The sequence below is a fragment of the Coccinella septempunctata genome, chromosome 2, assembly GCF_907165205.1.
Source record: "Coccinella septempunctata chromosome 2, icCocSept1.1, whole genome shotgun sequence".
In the NCBI taxonomy this organism is placed as follows: Eukaryota; Metazoa; Arthropoda; class Insecta; order Coleoptera; family Coccinellidae; genus Coccinella; species Coccinella septempunctata.
Genome location: NC_058190.1, coordinates 18,946,806 through 18,968,044, shown reverse-complemented (window position 1 = coordinate 18,968,044; position 21,239 = coordinate 18,946,806). Strand labels below are relative to the sequence as shown.

Here is a 21,239-nt window from a genome sequence, read left to right as displayed (position 1 = left end):
CAGTAAGCACAGCACATACTATTTCTGTGGATAACTCAGAGTTTTTTGACAATAATTTGAACTTTACCATTGAAATTGCGTGGGGGAACATACAAAAAAATTTGCATGGGGTAAGTGTAATATACCGATGAGGAATCCAAAAATCACAGATGTCAGAACCCAGGGCGGCAAGGCGGATAGATAAAGGAAAATAATAAATAAAATCGGGCTTGCAGAAGTCATTGATTCTCTGGGATGTAGACGTCCTCCTAGTGCAATAATGAAAGTAATCATTTTGAAGGCGATAATAAACTCATAAACCCTAAAAGGGTTCGATTTTTAGTGCGTGTCGATTTGAAATGAACTGTTAACTGGCTCATTTCTATAGAAAAATTTTCGTTCCTCGTCTTGGCGAGCAATAGGTACTGATAAATAATTATGATCGCTCTGATATTTTTTATATTCGTGAATCTTTCGTATGCATGAATTAAATAAATGTTAATTCTCCCATGCTGCAAGAGTCAAGCCGGGCCCCAGCACCCCCTGTATCTATGTATATTCCATTCCAGAATTATTGACTTCTTGGTGGGTGTGGAAAATCGAATTTGAGTTGGTGATTGTCCTCCATGTAAGATTTTGATTCGCGGAATTCGGGTAAGTATTGAGTATGAAGAGTAGAGAAAAGGAGAGCGATCGCCTCCGATTGGATCCGATTCTCTTATTTGGTAAAATAAGTGTGTCGCTGCGATCGCTAGAAGTAAATTGTGGATTTCTGTAATCGGGAATTCTAACCTCAATTTTAAATGACCTGCCTTAATTTTATTGCAGTTTAGGTCAGTTTAGTTGTTTCTGATGATTTTTCGAACAGATTTCTCAAAATAAAATGATTCAAAAGCCTGGCAAGAATGAAAACATGCTAATGAATTTAACGAAAATATGTATATTATAAAATTAGGTAATCAGTTCATAACTCACCCACTAAACAGTGATATTGCTGAAACATTTCACTTGCAACATGAAACATTTCATTTATAGGGCAAGAGATGTTTCAGAAACATCTACGAGTTCTTTAATTAATATAATATTGAAACATTAGTGTATGTTATTTTCAACGTTAATTTTTTCTAAGTGCAGTATTACTTAACATACTAAGGAAATGTTTCAGAAACATTCGCATAGATTCTGAAACAGGCTGGGAGTTTCGTCCTTGATCCGTGGGTAGCTCTAGCAAAGAGTAACAACAAGAGGTTTCACTTCGCCGATTTACAAGGGAAGATCGAATGCATGGAATTTTAACCTTGAAGTGGGGAGACGCTACGCGCCAGCAATACTGCGCTCAGATTCACTATAGTCAAACGAGAATCTGGGCGACCAATCAGATTGGGACTTGCGAACAGAACGAACATCTGCTTTCGTTTTCGTCCCTCCACTAAACCAAGGAACATTCAAGGGCATTGAAACGCAACCGGCCAAAATGATAGAGTAAATCCTCTTGTTGATACTCTTTGGCTCTAGTGGCACACCAAACCGGCTTAACATCACTAATCAGCACCTCACTAGTGAGTTATGGCCTATAACTCACGTTCATATTCGAAGTAGCGTTCCATTTATTTATAACTATCAGTGACGGCACGTGCCCATAAGGTGTGGGTCGACCCGACCCAGGATATACAGGGAATAACCTGGAATAAAATTAGTATCTATTTTTTCAACCAATAACTGGAAATGAAAACACGGAATATTCAATTTTATGTCCCAAAAATAAGTGCAATCAGAACTCAATTGACATGTTTTTCAGCATCTTAATGTTAAGTTATTGGTTGAGAAACTATTAATAGATAGAAGAAAAAGTTAATTGAAAAGCAATTGGTGGGTTTCAGTTTCAGCGTCTTCATTTTGAGTTTTTTTTTTGGGAGAAAATCTGCAAATCAGACGAACCACCCTCTCCTGAGGGGGAACAAGTGTGGGCTTTCTCACTCTCTTGAGCTCGAGACCCACTAAAAATCCTTAACTGCTTCTTTATAGGTTCCGGGCATTTTGCCTATTAACCGATTGACTCTTATGGTTTCTGGACTCTCACACGATCATAGTCGTGTTGATAGTTGTATGCTGCCTATAGCTTTTATAGGTTAAGCTCTTCTTTGGTTACATTTAAATCCTTAACTGATCTCTCGGTCTTCGGTGGTAGGTTCTTGACCTTCTAGCTTCTTCCGTTGGATCGTAGTCGACTAATCTTCGTAGTTCCTCATTTGGATATTGTTTGGCTTTGTCGAATATCCTTTCCGCCTTTCTCTTCATAAATTCTGTAACTGGTTCCCATTCCAAGTCCTTGTAGATTTGTTTGTTCCTAACAAACCAGGGTACATCTATCGCCATTCTAAGGAGTTTATTCTCAGTGGCCTGTATTATCTTGATCTGGGTCTTGGCTGCGAAGCCCCATGCCGCCGATCCATAAGTGAGTTGTGGTCGCGCGATAGTTTTAATCATCGTCAACTTGATGTTCTTATTCATATGACTTCTTCTGCCTATGAGTGGATAAAGTCTACTCATTGCGGCTTTTGTTTTATCAACTGCACATTTGATGTGGTTTTTCCATGCAAGTCCTCTGTCAAGCTTCACTCCTAGGTATGTTGCTTCATTTTTCCATTCAACCTCTTCTCCATCAACTTCAAGGTTTTCTTCCATCCTCAATCTTCTCTTTTGCAGTAATATTGCTTGAGTCTTCCTTCCATTGATTTGAATTTTCCATTTGATGCACCATTTGAGTAATGCATCTATGGCTTCATGCAGTCTCTGGTGTATGATCTCTGGGCGCCGATGTCTGAACGCTATTCCCGTGTCATCTGCGTACAAGGTGAGCATATTTCTAGCATTCTTCGGGATATCATAAACGTATATTACGTAAAGCAGAAGTCCAAGTACCGATCCTTGACGCACTCCCGCTTCCAATTGTCTGGTTTGAGAGGTTGCTCCATCTATCTTCACATAAAAGTTTCTATTCCTCAGATAGTTCCTTATAATCTTGCATAGCTTGGTCGAATATCCTGCTTTTTTCATCTTGTAGATTAGGCCTTCGTGCCATACTCTATCAAAAGCTCTCTCGATATCCATCAGAACCAATCCTGTGGCCTGTTTGGTCTGCATTCCTTCGGTGACGTATTCTATGAGCCGTAGCAATTGGAGTTCGATCGAATGTTCTCGTCGAAATCCAAATTGTTCGGGTGGAATTATCTTCAACATTTCTGTTTCCTCATTCAGCCTTTTAACGATAATCCTCTCGACGATTTTCCCTAGTGCTGATAGTAGGCTGATTGGTCTATAATTTTGAGGAAATTTCCGTTCCTTTCCAGGCTTGTTGAAAACTATCATTTGTGCAGTTTTCCATCTCTTTGGGTAGTATTCGGTCCCCATTACTCCGTTTGTAATATTCGTCAAGGCTGCTATTCCTTTTCTAGGCAATTTCTTCAACATTCAATTCATTATCCTATTCGTTATCCTATCTTCTCCCGGCGCTTTCCTGTTTTTCAATTTCATTATGATCTCTTTGATCTCTGTTGGTGAAGCCGGTTTTGGAATGATTTCGGTTTCCGGTGGTTCGATCATCAATTTTTCGTTAGCCTATACTTCTTCTTCTAGATCTTCATTGTCATCATCATTTCTGTAGTTTATTCTCTCTTCTCTCTCAATTGAGTCGGCAAGTGCTTCGGCTTTTTCAAGTCTCGTATATACCATTCCGTTTGCTCCATGCAGTGGAGGTATAACTGTCTGTTCTCGTCGTAAGCGTTTTTGCATTTTCCAAGCCGAGTGATCTATTGTATTCAGTTCCCTTAATCTCTGGTGCCATCTGCTATTACGCAGTTCTGTTAAAGCATTTTTCAATATCTGACTATGCTTATTCAGTTTCTTCTTGTCTTCTTCTCTTTTTGTTCTGTAGATTTTTCTGAGTCTTCAGAGCTACCAGATTTGAGGTCTTGAAGTCAAGTCGGAGCCGTTACATCATATACGCAAACGCAATAACAAGAGTGACGAAGGAAAACGTCATCAAGCAGAAGGCCATCATCCTGTGCAGGACAGGGAGAGTTGCGCAGTTTGTGGTAAACAAGGACATCGCAAAAATAAGTGTTATTTTCGATCATATTTTTGTAATTTTTGCAAAGTTCAGGGTCATTTATCTAATGTTTGTCCCCAAAAACGAAAAAGAAATAATTATTTGCGAAGTGATAATAATGTTGAGAACAAAAGTAACCTTTTGAACAATGACTTGGATGATCTTCAATTATATAATATAAATGAGAAAATGGCAAACACCCCTTTTACTATTGAAGTAAATATAGAATCTCATAAAATTGTTTGCCAAATCGATTCAGGGGCTGGTGTTTCCTGCATGTCTGAAAATGTATTTTCGAAGCTTTACGCACATGATCATACGTTGAAGTCTTCTAACCAATGTTTGCATTTCTATAATGGTACCAAAGTAAAACCGTTGGGAATTTTTCGTGCAAACGTGGAATTCAGAAATATCAAAAATAACATAGATTTTTATGTATCGATTGAAATTTATTTTGGGAGGATTTTGCATCTCTTCATAAACTTTTTAGGGTTTTCACTCCCAATCTCTGAAACAAAATCAATTAAAAATGAAATCAACGATTTGCTCCTGCGTAAATTCTTGCACTAATTTGTCAGGAGCAAATTAAGTAGAAAAAATTGTTGCCTGACAATGAACTCAAAATAAATAGCGTTGAAATTATAATTCTTCGTAACGTTTCGGAGTCTATATCAGACTCCTTCATCAGACGGAAAAATCTACTTTTGAAAATCTTCTGAATTGTCGCTTTTTGTCTGACATTAATTGTCAACACACAGAAACAGAGACTGCACAGAAACGTTGATTCATTTAATTTTGAAATTACCGGATGACAGTTCTTTCTTTAGTAAATTGATCCAAATATGATCTATTCCTATCGAACAATTTGCCAAATTATTATCTTGATCTAATAGAATACACGTAGACTCTTTAATTTTTCGTTTAAAATGGTCTGGTTCTGTCATTAAAATTTTAGTGTTGTCCCAATCCATCATGTGGTCTCCCGTATTAGAACAAATGTGATCTGCGATTTGTGATCGATTAATTTCTCTATTTTTAATATTATTTTTATGTTCGCGTTTTCTTATTTCTAGAGGTCTGGACGTTTCACCTGTATAAGTTTTACCACAAATACAGGGTATGTTGTAAATACAATTTTTTGATTTTTGTTTTTCGTTCAAAGGTTTAGTTTTTGTTAATATAGATCTCAAATCATTTTGCGTTTTAAAAACAGTTCGTATGTTGAACTTCGAACCGATTCTTCTTATTTTTTCTGAAAGGCCATTAACATAAGGAAGTACATTCAACAAATTTGGTTGTTCTTGACGGTTTGTTGGTTGTTCCTGATCATTATTACGATTTTGGTTAGTCATTTTTCTCTCTAAATTTAATATTGTTTTTTCAATAAAATTTTTTGGGTATTGATTATCCCTAAGAAAATGTTTAATGAAGTCAACTTCATTATTTCTAATTTCGGGTGTAGATGAAATTAAATTAGCTCTATCTATTTTTAAAACGCAAAATGATTTGAGATCTATATTAACAAAAACTAAACCTTTGAACGAAAAACAAAAATCAAAAAATTGTATTTACAACATACCCTGTATTTGTGGTAAAACTTATACAGGTGAAACGTCCAGACCTCTAGAAATAAGAAAACGCGAACATAAAAATAATATTAAAAATAGAGAAATTAATCGATCACAAATCGCAGATCACATTTGTTCTAATACGGGAGACCACATGATGGATTGGGACAACACTAAAATTTTAATGACAGAACCAGACCATTTTAAACGAAAAATTAAAGAGTCTACGTGTATTCTATTAGATCAAGATAATAATTTGGCAAATTGTTCGATAGGAATAGATCATATTTGGATCAATTTACTAAAGAAAGAACTGTCATCCGGTAATTTCAAAATTAAATGAATCAACGTTTCTGTGCAGTCTCTGTTTCTGTGTGTTGACAATTAATGTCAGACAAAAAGCGACAATTCAGAAGATTTTCAAAAGTAGATTTTTCCGTCTGATGAAGGAGTCTGATATAGACTCCGAAACGTTACGAAGAATTATAATTTCAACGTTATTTATTTTGAGTTCATTGTCAGGCAACAATTTTTTCTAGTTAATTTGCTCCTGACAAATTAGTGCAAGAATTTACGCAGGAGCAAATCGTTGATTTCATTTTTAATTGATTTTGTTTCAGAGATTGGGAGTGAAAACCCTAAAAAGTTTATGAATAGATTTTTATGTTTTCAAAAATGGAGGTCCGCCAATAGTTGCAAGAGATTTTTTAATAACATACAATCAGGTCGATTCTGTTCGTATCTTGTTATAACATTGCTAAATCTACAACATTGTTATAATTATAAAATATAACAATATGACTGAGCGAACAAATATTCTGTTTCACCGTTTCACGCAAGATTGGTTATGAGTTTTGGCCATAGCAATATTGTGGGAAAATATTCGAATGTTTGAGCTGACAACACTGTTTAAAAGGGTAAAATTGCCATTTCATAGAAAAGAACACGTAATTCTCATAGAACTATAAATATAGAGTATAGAATTATGTGATAATTTTATGTGTATTTTATGTTATATATTAAATAAGAATAAGTTGTGTTTAGTCAAAGAATATCATGGACACTTTTCAGTTTATGTTTTATTCGGTATTTGGATTGTGAGTTTTTGATTGAACTGTGCATCATGTCTAGAAATAAGAAAACAACAAAAAGTCAGATGGAATTGATAGTCAATTTCCTAGAAAAAAACCCAATTCTTATATCTGGGAAAAGCCACCCATTGAATACAGAAGAATTAGATCGGAAATGGAATTAACTAACAGACCTTCTTAATGATTCTCCCAATGGAGCTAGAAAATTGAAAAAACAGTGGAAAACTGTAAGTACTTAAATGAGTCCTATTTATGTATATGTGTTTACCCCTTTGTATTTTTTGATATATCCTTTTCAGTTTCTTTATGAATGGAAATCTAAAACAAAAAAGAAGGCTCGTCAGATTATCAAAGCCATTTCTCAGACAGGTGGTGGAAGATACATATGTGGAGACCTGAATGACATACAAAATAGACTGATATCAGTTTTTGGTTGGGTACACATCATTGGATGTCCAGGGGCCCCTGAAGAAGTCGATCCAGATCATGATGAAGATGAAATTCATAAACAAATTCCAGAACTTGCAGAACCACAAAATCTAGATATTAATAATTTAGAATTTATTATAAATGAGGAGATTCCAGAAACAAATGTTCTGAATCATCTTGTCTTAGATTCGCCTTTGCAATCCGTGAAAAGAACATTCAATAGGCAAGTGAAATCAAAACCAAAGAAGACAGTGACCAGCTCCTCATCGAAGTTAGAAAAATCTGCTGAATTATATAGCCAGAGTACAGAGTAAATGGCTCAGTCAGTGAGTGAAATGGCTGTTGCAATTTCTAACCTTGCTGAGGCCATTTCAAAAATGGCTGATTCATTGAAATGCTTCAAAATGGATTAACCTTATCATTTTTTGCATTATTGTTTCTTTGTAGTTATGTGTTAATAATTGTCGAAATATTAGTGAGATTAATAAATTTTTGTGTTACAATAGCTGTGAAGTTTATTTTCATATTTTGTTTTATACATTAAACTACTCAAGTAGGTATCATAATTTCATTCAAACATCTCCTGAATCACTTGGCTTCTCACAAATCTTCCTTCTGCAAGGTCATCATTATCTAAAACAGTACCAATGTAAGAAATGATAAAAAAAAATTATCTCCATAACTTCAATCTTTCTGGTCTGTGAGATGAGTCTGAAGACTAAACAACATTCACATTAGCAATTATACTAAATTTCTTCAACTTTAATAACCATACCATTCATCAAGTTCATATCATTTTCCACAGCATTCTCTATATTTTCATTGTGATCATCATTTTCAAAATCTTCTAGCAGATTATGTTGTCTACAAATATTGTGCAAAACTGCACAAGAACAGATGATGCGGGCTGCTTTGAGGTGGCTATAGTGAAGAACTCTGTCTTTTCGAAGACATCTAAAACGACCTTTCAAAACACCAAAGCCTCTTTCAACAACATTTCTTGCACGACGATGCACAATATTGTAGCGCCCTTCTGGACTATTTGGTTGAGGGTTGAGAATTGGTGTCAACAACCATGGTTGAATTGGATAGCCAGAATCACCTAGAAGGTAGCAATTTCTTCTGCCTTCACCATATTTCCTTCTCATATGATGTTGTATTTTTGATACATTCCAAATAGCTGCATCATGGGCAGATCCAGGGTATTGAGCATTAACATTTGTAATCATCAGATTGGCATCAAAAACCTGGAATATTGGTTTAAGATTTCCAAAAAACTCTTTGGAATGGTTATTGCTCAATGCTTAGTCAGCTTTCATTGGCGAAAATTTTTTTTCTCATACATTTGATTAGGTTATAGTAGTTTTTGATACATTTGATTTAGGTTATAGTAGTTTTTGATAACTAAGTTTAGACTCACAGCTTGAACATTTATACTATGAAATCCCTTTCTGTTGATATATGCAACTGCTGGTTGAATCGGGTCATCAATTTTTGGGGAAACTATTGCAATATGGGTACAATCAATTGTACCTATTGTATTAGGAAAATTTAAATTTGCATTTCGGAATCTGAAATTTTCGTAGTCAGAAATTAAATCGCTAATTAGAAAAGAACTAAAAAACTTACCCTTCCTTAGCATTTCTTATTTCAATTTCACTTGTTGGGAATTTAATATAACTTGCCAACAAATAAAGATTGCTGATTCTATTAATTGCTCTACTCATAGCAGGCTGACTTATTCCAATATTTAGGTCTTCACCAATATTAGTTTGGTAGCTACCACTACTGAAGAAGATAAGACTTGCGAAAACCTAAAAAAATAGAATCCTTCATACTTTTTCTCAATGGATTTTCACTCACTTGTAGGTAAAAAGGAACTGTATCTTTTCTGGTCGGTTCCTCAACCAATCCACGCAACTCTTCTATCAAGCTAAATGTTGCTTCCTTATTCAAGCGAAACAGTTTCAGAAACTTTTCATCAGGCAATTCAAATGGATTACTGGTGTCCCTTATATATCGAAATTGTAGTCTCATATTTTCTCTATAAATGAAAAGTTCAAGTGAAGGTTTCCAAAAAGTTACTGAAATGAAGCATGTTTATAATTACTTATAATTATAATTACCTATTTTCTAAATATTCTAACACTTGGAAGAAATGTAAAAACAAGGGATTCAGTGCCATTTTCAACTTTGTTATGAAATAGCAAGTACTAAAATGACGTTGCTGATATAGCAAACTGAAATAACAAGATCTTCTAAAAATTGACAGATCATATTGCTCAAAATCAATGATTAGAATACCAGTTTTTCAAACTTTGCTGTGATAGCAATATCTTTCCTATAACTATATTACTATTTCCAAACAGAATCGACCTGATTATGGGAATTGTAGACAATGTGAATTTCGTGAATGATAGTGCTGAAGGTATAGTCAATGAATTTTTTGAGGTATTTTCTGATGGGTTAGGAAAGTTTTCAAAAGGAGTTGTAACTATTAACCTGAAGGATAGTGATGTTAACCCTAAGTTTTATAGAGCTAGACCTGTACCTTAGGTTTTAAAATCCCAAATAGAAGACGAAATCAATAGAATTGTTTCTTCAGGTGTCCTGTATCCATCTCTTCACAAACCTTTTAGGGCTTTCACTCCCAATCTCTGAAACAAAATCAATTAAAAATGAAATCAACGATTTGCTCCTGCGTGAATTCTTGTCCTGTATCCAGTTGATTATGGCGAATGGGGAACTCCAGTCGTACCATTATTGAAGAAAAATGGATCATTGCGTCTTTGTGGAGACTACAAAGTAACTATCAACCCGCATATTGAAGTTGACCAACATCCTCTGCTGAGAATTGATGATCTGTTCAATTGTCTACAGGGTGGAGTAAAATTTTCAAAACTGGACCTGTCTGATGCTTACCAACAGATAGGTTTAGATGAAAGTTCTAAAGAGCTCACCACAATTGTTACTCATAAGGGCTTATACAGGTACAATAGATTAACATACGGAATTGCGTCAGCACCTGCTAAGTTTCAAAAAATAATGGAATCGCTTTTCACTGGTTTAGAGGGTGTCGTAGTATTTTTGGATGATGTGTTGATAACTGGAAAAGATGATAATGAACATTTGGAAAGATTGAGAGTAGTTTTAACAATTTTAAAAAATTCAGGTTTGAAAGTAAGTCGTCCTAAATGCAAATTCTTTCAGGATAGTATTGAGTACCTAGGTTATATAATTGATAAGGAAGGTTTGCATACCAGTGAATCAAAGACAGTAGCTATTAAAAATGCGGAAGCACCAACCAATGTGAGTGAACTCAAATCGTTCTTGGGAATGGTGAACTACTATGGTAGATTCATCCCAAATTTGTCAACTATATTATATCCGTTATATGAGTTATTGAAAAAAGACCAAAAATGGGATTGGTCTGACAATTGTCGAAAAGCTTTCTAGCAGATTAAATCCTTCTTAGCTTCTCCTCGAGTTCTAGTACATTTGGACCCTCTTATGAAAATAAAACTGACAGTTCATGCTAGTCCATACGGAGTTGGACTCCGTATGGACTGTGTTGAGCCATATTCTTCCTACAGGGATAGATAGGCCAATTGCCTTCGCTTCTAGAACACTTTCCAACAGTGAAAAAAATTATTCCCACATAGAAAAAGAAGGTTTGGCGATAATATTCGCGGTATTGAAATTTCGTCAGTATTTACACGCAAATAAATTCAAATTAGTAACAGACAATAGAGCATTGATCTCAATTTTTTGTCAGCATAAACCCATTCCACAATTTTCGGCCAACAGACTTAGACGTTGGGCCGTGATACTATCTAACTATCAATATGAAATAGAATATGTCGAATCGAAAAAAAATAATGCAGATGCGTTATCCAGGCTATTAAAGAATCATTTAGAAAACGATACTCTGAGTATCGAGGAAAAAGCGGTAAACTATTGCAATTTTTTATCAAATAGTGATGAATTACCTATGAACTATAATCAAATTGTACGCGAAACGAAACAGGATGAGTTAATTGCTAAAATAATTGGGTTAGTGAAAACAGGATGGCCTAGATATATCAATGATGTAGATATTAAACCGTTTTTTTCTAGACGCTTTGTATTCTCGGTGGTTGATAATTGTCTTTATTGGAACCATAGAATTATTATCCCGAGCAAGCTACGATCGGTGTTCTTAAAATCTCTTCATCAAACACATTTTGGATGGTTAAAATGAAAAATATAGCTAGATCGCACTTCTGGTGGCCAAATTTAGACAAAAAAATCGAAGATACGGTTAAAAAGTGTCATAGTTGTTCCAAAGTTGCCGGTAATCCTCCAAAGTTCCCTCTGGCCAATTGGTCTTGGCCAAAGGAAGTGTGGGAGAGATTGCATATTGACTAGTTGGGACCAATCGCAGGAAAATATTATTTAATTATACTCGACGCCCATTCGAAATGGCCCGAAGTTTTTGAGACTTCTCCTACTAACACAGAAACAACAATAAAAATTTTGAGACAAATTTTTGCAAGGTTCGGTTTACCAGTAACCTTAGTTTCGGATAATGCCACATATTTCAAGTCCTCTGACTTCGAATTGTTCTTAACCAACAATAATATTTCACACAAAACGATAACCCCATTTCATCTACAATCTAATGGTGCTGCCGAAAATTCTGTGAAGTTGTTCAAAAATTCTTTGAAAAAGGCTTTTGTTGAAGGATACCCTGTGGACACGAATACAGTTCTTTGCAGATTCTTGTTGGACTATCGTACTACAAAGCACTGTACGACTGGAGAAACTCCAGCAAAAATTATGTTTGGTCGTAATATAAGCACAAGGTTTGATTCCATACTGTATAAACCGTCTAGTGTATTGCAAAATAGAGTTTTAGAAGCTCAAGATAGACAAAAGAAATATTTCAAAATCAATAACCATGTCCAGTTCTTAGTTGGTGATACTGTTTTAGTAAAAGATTATGGCGATCAAAATAAGCCAACCTGGATTTAAGGCAACATTCAGAAGAAAATTGGTAGAGTAACTTTTCTTGTGTATATTTCCGGAAAAATTGGAAAAGACATGCAAATCAATTGAAAAAATCCCTACCAGATATAAGTTATCCGAATAAGAGTACAGTTGCTGAAACAGTGACTCCCAACAATGATAATACAACTGTTACTAATGAAATTGTACAAACTAGACCCAAGCGTGTGGCTAAGCCACCTGAACGCTATCAAGCTTCTTAATTTTTGTTGATCTCATATTATTTGTAGTTAACCTAGTATTTAGTTGATGATGATTGTAAAATAACAATAATAATATGGATATTTAATTATTGTATTAATTTGAATTGAGGGGTGGAAAAATGTATTGTATTGATTTATGTGTGATGATTCTTAGATGTGCGCAATGTGGTTGCCCCACTACCTTTAGACAGTCTGAAAGGGGGTAACATGTGCAGATCTCATCAGTTGTAATTGTCGAGCGATTTAATAAAGATCTTGTTAATCAAATTAGTCTATATTGAGTATATTACAGTCGGTATATCAGGTCCTATCACAACTGCATTAAGTTTTTCAGCATAAATCTTCAGTCTTCTCCCGTTGGTATTTTCCACCCTACTGTTCCATTCCTGCGATTTGCAGTTAAGATCACCAATTATTATGATCGGATGACTTCCTTCTAGTAGCATTTTTAAATCCTCTTCCTTATGTCCTTATCCGGTGATTTATAAGTCGAAATAATCTTCACGATTGGTATCCACAATTATCGATATTGCTTCTACTTCTTGACCATTGAATATTTGGTCGAAATGGTGATCCATATTCCTTCTAGCCAGTATAGCAACACCACCTGTGCTGTTAGGTCTATCATTTCTGTAGATATCGTAATTGGGAAACGCTATCCGAACGTTGGGGTTAAGTTTTGATTCTTGGAGAGCTATGACATCCGGTCTCTTCTCTTCAATCAGTTCTTCGAATTCGGGTCTGCGGGCTCTAAATCCTTCGACGTTCCAAGAGACGATTATGAGATTGTTCTTTATCGTCGTATCAGCCATTAAATATTCTTAATAATTTGCTGCATCTTCTTCTCAATCTCTTTCTTGAGATTCTGCATCATCATGCTGAGGAGGTTTTTCGTGAACTTGTCCAGTTCCTCAGTGATTCCAGAAATTCCTTTCCTGGTTTCGGCTTTTTTGACGGTTTTGCCTTTTCCGTCTTTTTCTCTGGTTTCTTCGTCTCTTTGACTGCTTTGGTTGCAGTTTCCTGGGGTTTCTTCACTTCCGAAGAGTTTTGGGCTGGCTTCGGAGTATTTTGTGTTGGCCTCGAGCTGGTTTGGTTCGATCTTGGCGATCTCTTGGTCTTTTTAGTGACCAATTTCCATTCGCTACATCCCTTGTAGCTGGCTGGATGTCCTTGCTCTCCACAGAGAACACAAGAATTTCGCTTCTCGTTCTCCCTGGTGAGCGTGCACTCCTAAGTGCTGTGATTTGCCGAGCATTTCACGCACCTCCATGGAAAAGTGCACTTACTTTGGGCATGTCCATATCGTTGACATCGATAACATTGTCCAGGCCCGGTCGTCCTTCTCTTAGGTTCAACAACACAGTTTATATTGTAGAGCCACGAAGATACCCTTATTCTGGGTTTTAACCAGCAATAAGAGCATCGGCCTCTTTGTTATATTTGAGGTCATCCTTATGATCTCAGCATCGACGATCCCTTGATCCTTGAGGTCGTCAAGGATCGTCGGGATATCTGCATCCAGCGGTAGGTATCTCACTACCGCGTAAATTTTCTCCTCATCTCGTTGGAGAGTGTAAAACTCTGTTGATTTTGTGGAGGAATTCAGTCATCCTTCGGTGATCTTGTGGGGTTTGTGGGACGACCCTAATTCCGTCCTTCACAGTTGTCGCTCTGCTATAGGTAATGCCGTTTCGCATAAACGCGTTCGAAATTAACGTCCATTCTGACGTACCTCTCAGGGTGACTGGGGGGATTTTTTCTCGTCTCTCCTCCACTGGAGTGGTTTTCTGTGGGGCTGGGGTTTCCAAGACTCTTTTTTTGTGCGAGTCTTCATTGGACGAGGAGCTATCCTTTCTCACTCTTTTGGCGGGTGGGGAAATTTTGTTTCGAGGGGTTTTGACCACCTCCATCTTCTGTTTTTGAACCGGTAAGGTCACTTCTTGGACATTTTTCGAAACAGTGTTCTGTTTGAGTGCTTTGGAGTAAGGACTTTCCTTATTTTCCTCCTCTGAAATTTTAAATCTCAGCCACTGAGCTAGATACGCATCTATCTGGCTCATTCACCCTCGCTTTTAAACTTGCGTTCTCCTCTCTCAAAATATCGTGTTCGGACACGACATTAGCGGTTTCTAACGCGTCTTCTTCCATTACGGAATCGCAGTCCGAATGGTCAGACATTTTAAAATCAAATTTACAATTACTATACTACTCAAAGCAATTTGAAATGAAATTTTTTCGAGAACAAGAAGAAAAATATATCTCATGCATAAAAACAAAACGACTCATCAAACATTTTCTGCGCTATGAGAAAAATCAGGAAAAAGATACGAAAAATGAGCTCACCTGATGTTTTCTGCAGAACCATCGATCGAAACCTGGACTCCGCAAATGAACATCAACTTTTTTAACGAAAAAAAATCCCGATAACACATACACGTATACAACCTACACAAACTTCACAGACGGAATCAAAAATTCCGTAGCTTCGCTAGTGTATACTTTCACTTCGACTTTCTATTCCACTTTCTCTTTGAAAAATGACGTATCGCACTGGTATAATTCAACGCGTCTAGTCGCTTCGACGTCTCGAGCTGAACTGAAAGTGCATTTTGAGTGGTTGATCAATATTGAAGAAACATTAATTTTATTCCAGACTTATGTCCCACCCTGCAGATATAATCTGATTTTCTTTATACAACCGCAGTGTATAAAAGTTTAGGCTTGTTTTTGGAGAAATAATGTACTACACTGCTTTGTTTTTGCCAAGCTTTTGAATAATAGTTTTATTCTTCTTCGGGGTCTTTCTGTAAATACCGATAACAAATTTATTACAACACAAAACATCAACGTCAATACGAATCAAAATTTTAAGTTCACTGAAACACATCTACAACTTTGATTTTGAGTGATAATGTGCTAATTTTTCCTTTCTTTATTTCACCATTCCTCCTTCTACTGTCATATGATTTTGTGACAAGATGCAAAGTTTGTTTCGATTTGCAACCACTCCAATTATTCAACAATCCAAGAAATTTAGAATCCACTCAGATTATCAAAATTTACGAAATGAATTGAAGAAAACTGATAAACACGCACGTGCACCACTTTCTCTTATTCTACGACACTGACCTAATTCAATTCAATATGGGAACAGCGATGCGGATGCGATTCTTATATCCCCACTCCGAGGCTCGGCCGGCCGATCTACGCGTATTCAAGAAGCTTCGAAATCACCGTGCCCTTATAAATTCACTAGGAATTACGAATTTTTATGGTCAAAAAATCACTAAACTACTCTTATACGGTACGAATACCCTTTTTCAAAATTCAAATATTCATTTAATAAACAAAAAATCTAACTATAATTAGGGATATATTATATTTTCATTGACTAAACTACTCTTAAACTGCACGAATACGCTCTTTTCTAAAATAGACATAATATTTAATGATTAACTATTCATTTGATAATATGATATCTTGCAATAGAGTCAATAGACAATGAGGAAATCTAGAAATATGAAAACTAAACGCCCAAACCATAGCAAGGCCCAACCCGTGCTGGCCGACCAAGTATGTATCTAGCAGAGACGTAATACGATGTTTTGTACAGTTCAACTTGGTGATAACTGCGTGCGACGTAGGTGCTGTACGGTACCATAACTTGAAGCGTTTCGCTAGGCTGGTGCGGCTGGCCGACTTAGCGTGTTTAGCGTAAGGAAAGAGAACTTCGAAATAAAGTAATTCAGGGCGACTGGGGCGTCATGTTGATCGAATTAAGATGTAGTACATTATACTAGGGAATTAATCGAGATTTGCATATCGAAATTGATCATTTGGAATAAGTTTCGAAGAATGAAATAATTATAATTATTTTCTATTTCTCGATTATTTTTGGGTCGGCCCGGCCCGGCCGACCCTGCATACCCTGACGAGCCGTCATTGATAACTATTACAAGCAGATTTCTCATTGATATTTAAATTGAAGGAAAACGCTGACGGTTCATTCGAATTTGTATTTTGTTATGCACCGTTTCGTCTAGGTATCTTTCTGCTACGGTCGTGACGCTTCAAAGTTGTCACGTTAGCCCCTGCATTGGCCGAAGGCTTTCTTAGACAGTAACCGGTGGAGAGCTCCAATTTCAAAAACATTGCAATTCTTAAAGGTATCTTCGACCAGTGGCGGATTTACATATTTGCAGCCAGTAGGCTATTCAAATTTTGCCGCCCTTACCATAATTATTAAGTTCAAAATATTAATGAAAATGCTCGTGAAAATGTTTGTGTCAGTGAAAATGTAACTTTGAGATTTGTACACTTTGGTCCTAATAACTAGGTACTCATAATTATTATGACCTAGGGAATCGATGTGTCAGTTCCCGAGTTTCCAGATCATTTTTACAACGCAACGATTAAGTTAAGATTTCACAAGAAATAGAACGTTTCTTTCTGAATGAAATAAAATTTAGTCATAGATTAATTTATTATCATAAAGTATGGCACATGGTAACATGGTCCATAGAAATAGTTGCAAAAAATTAAGGGGGTAATTCTTCGTCAGAATATAGGACAGATTCACAGCTGCCGTCAAAGATAGCCTAACACCACCGGATTATAACGACGACATTGAGACTCATTGGCTCCGTTTCAAGTCATCCCTTACAAATACAGCGAAAGAAATACTGGGCACAGAAAGCTCCCGAAAATCCCCAGACTGGTTTGCCGACAGCGAAACTTATATCGCACCCCTTTTGGACGCAAAACACAAAGCGATGAAAACCGCAATTAACAAGCCTGGCGATGTTGCAGCCCAAATAGGTTTCATAAACATAAAACGCGAGGTCCGTCAAGAAATAAGAAAAATCAAGGACAGCTGGTGGAAAGAAAAAGCTAGGGAAATACAAGCTTACGCCGATAACCATGAATACAGGCGTTTTTTCGAAGCTATTAAAACTGTTTACGGTCCAAGCAGAAAAACTAGCTTTCCTATAAGAGATGCTCATGGAGCTATTCTAACTGATGATAGAAAAATTCTCGAAAGATGGAAAGAGCATTACTCACAGGTCTTGAATCAAAATAACGACTCGGATTTATCCATTTTAGACCTGCTCCCCGCGTATAGTCCGATGACATCGCTTGATGACGAAATCTCAATGTCGGAAATCATAAGCGCGATTAAAAATATGAAAAATGATAAGTCACCTGGTCTAGACGGCATTCCGGCGGAGATATTCAAAGCCTTGGATGAGGACATTGTCAATAGTCTCCTAATACTATTCCGCAAGATCTGGGAACAGGGAGATGTGCCACAAGACTTCAGAGACGCTTTAGTTATCAACCTCTATAAGAACAAAGGCGATACGTCGAATTGCAACAATTACAGGGGCATATCGTTGCTTAATGTGGCCGGTAAAATTCTCTCGAAGATTATGGCTAATCGTCTGGTTCCACTCTTAGAGAAGCTTTTACCTGAAACCCAGTGCGGCTTTCGACCAAATCGAGGTACGGTGGACCTAATTTTTACACTGCGACAGCTACAAGAAAAGGCCCGTGAACAACAATCAAGGATTTATACAGCCTTCATCGATTTAAGCAAGGCATTCGACTCGGTGAATCGGAGAGCGCTATGGAAAATCATGGCACGTCTTGGAGTACCCGAAAAATTCCTAGCAGTGTGTAAAAGCCTTCATACCAACAACACCGCTAGAATACAGCATAATGGCTCTACAACCGACCATTTCTCAACCAACTCTGGAATAAAACAAGGCTGCGTATTATCGCCTTTACTGTTCAATATTTTCGCCATAGCTGTATCGATAATTGCTGACATGAGAATGCCCGTAAGAGGTGTTGGGATAAGATTCAGATTTGATGGAGGCCTGTTTAACCTGAAGCGCCTCAGAGCAAAAACCCGTACCAAGTTTATCACGGAACTTCAATATGCAGACGACTGTTCACTCATCGCTAGCAGCTCAGAGGATCTACAGATAATGATGGACACCTATAAACATATATACGAAGCTTTAGGCCTTAGACTCAATATTGACAAGACCAAAATCCTGGTAAGTCCGCCAGAAAGCCTTCAAACAGATATCAGCCTGGACAATGAAACTCTAGAACAGGTCGAGCAGTTCAAATACTTGGGAAGCTTCATAAATACTAGGGCTAACCTTGACACGGAAATACACAACCGTATCAATTCGGCATCACGGGCATTCTGGAAGCTGAAAGACAGAGTGTTCCAAAATCACGACCTCAATCTGAAGACCAAGACAGCTGTTTACAGAGCAGTGGTCCTCCCAACGCTTCTTTACGGAAGCGAAAGCTGGACTCCCTACAGGCGACATATTAAACAGCTTGAACAGACGCAGCAACGTCATCTAAGACAGATAATGCACATCAGATGGTTCCACAAAGTTTCGAATGCAGAAGTCTTGCAGCGCGCGAGTTGTACAACAATTGAGACTCAAGTAACGAGGGCCCGACTCAGGTGGAGCGGCCACATTCTGAGGATGCAGGACACAAGACTCCCCAAAATAGCTCTATACGGCGAAATCACTGAGGGAGCCCGGAAACCAGGAGGCCAGTATAAGCGGTTTAAGGATACACTACATCAATCCCTAAAATCAGTTAATGCTAATCATAACTGGGAACAACTAGCGTTAGACAGGTCACAGTGGAGGTCTTTGGTCCACAGTTATAATGGAGAATCGAGAAGGATACAGCGGCGGCCAGATCTGGTTGGAGACTATCCATGCCCTGAGTGTGGAAGGATCTGCAGGTCACGGTTGGGTCTCTTTAGTCACAGGAGGGCACACAGTCGCAACTAGCACTGAGAAGTTACAAGTCTGTTCAAATTTATTTATTTTTTTTTTCTTTTTTTTTTCTTCTTTTTGTAGATTTATTCCCGGTAACGGGATACAGCAATGAATGAATGAATGAATGAATGAATGGACCTTTAATGTGAAATTTTCTTTTCTGAGTTCCCCTGCTTAGTTATAGCCCGAAAAGCTGTTTTTAATTTTTTTTTTGAGAATCGAAAAACTGACAAGAATGGAATCAAGCAGATATTTTATGCGGGGTACACATTTTCGGTGCTGTTCCTCTATGATTGAAAGTGCCAGAAAAAGCCACTCCTAAACATTGTTCCGCAAGAAACTTTTTTCCATATCCATATTTCAAAATAAAATATTGATTTTGGATAGCTTGATCCATTCTTAAATAAGGTCTCTTGTAGTTTCTTGGGAAAATTCGCGGTTTTTCAGGAAATAAACAAACCGTAAACAAAGTGCATCTCGAATATTTCTGTGTTTGTGCACACAGTCATCTTGATGAGTATATAAGACAAAAATGTCAAGAAGATTTTTTGAGAATGGATTAAGTTATCCAAAATTAATTTTTTATTATAATATATGAATATCGAGAAAGTTTCTTGCGAAGCAAGGATCAGGGATGGATTTTTCTACCCCTTTCTATCATCGACAAACAGAATACAAAATTTTTTCAATGCCTTCCCGCCCGTATGAAATATCTGCTTGATTGAATACGTGAAAGTTTATTGATTTTCAATAAAAAAAATCAAAAATTGCTTTTCGGGCGCCATTTTTAGGGGACTGTTTCTAAACAGGGGCACAAAAAAAGAAAAGACCTTCCCTACTTTTTGAATCAACCCCTGAATTGTTTGCAACTATTCATATTATATTATGTATGATATGGCCACAATCTAACTGACGATGACAATAAAATAGGAACGTAATTCATAAAGCTCTCTCCTAGGGTTTCATAAAGCTTGATCAGGGAATCAACGCTTGATTGACCAACAGAAGACGTCAATTTGTTTTCAATCTATAATTCAGTCATGATCATTCATAATCATTCTCGCATCAAATTATGTTTATACGTCCATTAAATTATTCTCAATTGCTACTTGTTCAATATATTCAGCAATGAAAAGGTTTCACTGATTTCGTTTTAGAAATCAAGCGTTGATCGCACATTCAAAGTTTTATGAAACCCGCTGTTGAAATATCTTTCTGCGATGTCGTCATACGAAATTTTGTTCATTAGTTTTGACTTTACACACAAAGGAGCCAATGCTTTCACTTTTTTCAAGCAAAAAAAAGCATCTCTTTCCCGGACAATTAGTCGCTGGTGTATAAAGGGTAGGCAAAATTCGTTGTCTACTGAGGGAAACTCGAGAATTATGGCAACTGGAAAAAAACGGATGACACATTCTCGAGCTCTTTTTCAAAGAAACAAAGAATGGTGAAAACCGTTTTTGAGTTATTAGCAAAAAACTAAACTTTGACGATTTCGAAAAGTTCTCATAACTTTTTTGTCTTTGAAGTTCAGATCTGAAACTTGAACCTTCTGCAGACCCTTTTTTACGTAGAATCCACTGACGAGCACCAAATATTTTTTCATTTCGAAACATTATGTGAACTTTCGTTTTTTTAAATGCAAACTTTCATTGAATTTGTTATTTTTGAATTGGAAAAAAAGATTCTGTCTGTAGAATCTACGTATTAAAGTGACTAACAAGGTAAGTTTCAGATATGAGAACTTTTCGAAATCGTCAAAATCCCAATTTTTGGTTATAACTCAAAATCCAGAAGTGATAGGCCGGTTCTGTTTTCAGATTTGGATTAGTCATGAAGAAAGAGCTCGAGAATGTGTCATCCGTTTTCTTCTAGCTGCGATAGTTCTCGAGATTCCCTCAGTAGACAACGAATTTTGCCCTTCTTGTAAATAGAGCCACAGATACGAACTTCTGGACAAACATTTCTTGAATTGTGTTTTAGTAGGAACCGAAGAA

General features: G+C 36.8%; 2 protein-coding genes across 2 annotated transcripts in view; one reads left to right on the top strand and one right to left on the bottom strand.

The window, feature by feature from the left end:
* LOC123306412 overlaps positions 1–21,239 on the top strand; it is a 54,318-nt gene that overhangs the window by 1,934 nt on the left and 31,145 nt on the right. The window lies entirely within an intron of this gene.
* On the bottom strand, positions 8,876–9,552 carry LOC123306413. Its single transcript, XM_044888397.1, has 2 exons — positions 9,302–9,552; positions 8,876–9,219 (listed from the first exon to the last, which is right to left on the bottom strand). Exons 1-2 carry the CDS (start codon positions 9,358–9,360, stop codon positions 8,961–8,963), a joined length of 318 nt encoding a protein of 105 aa, XP_044744332.1. The 5' UTR covers positions 9,361–9,552; the 3' UTR covers positions 8,876–8,960.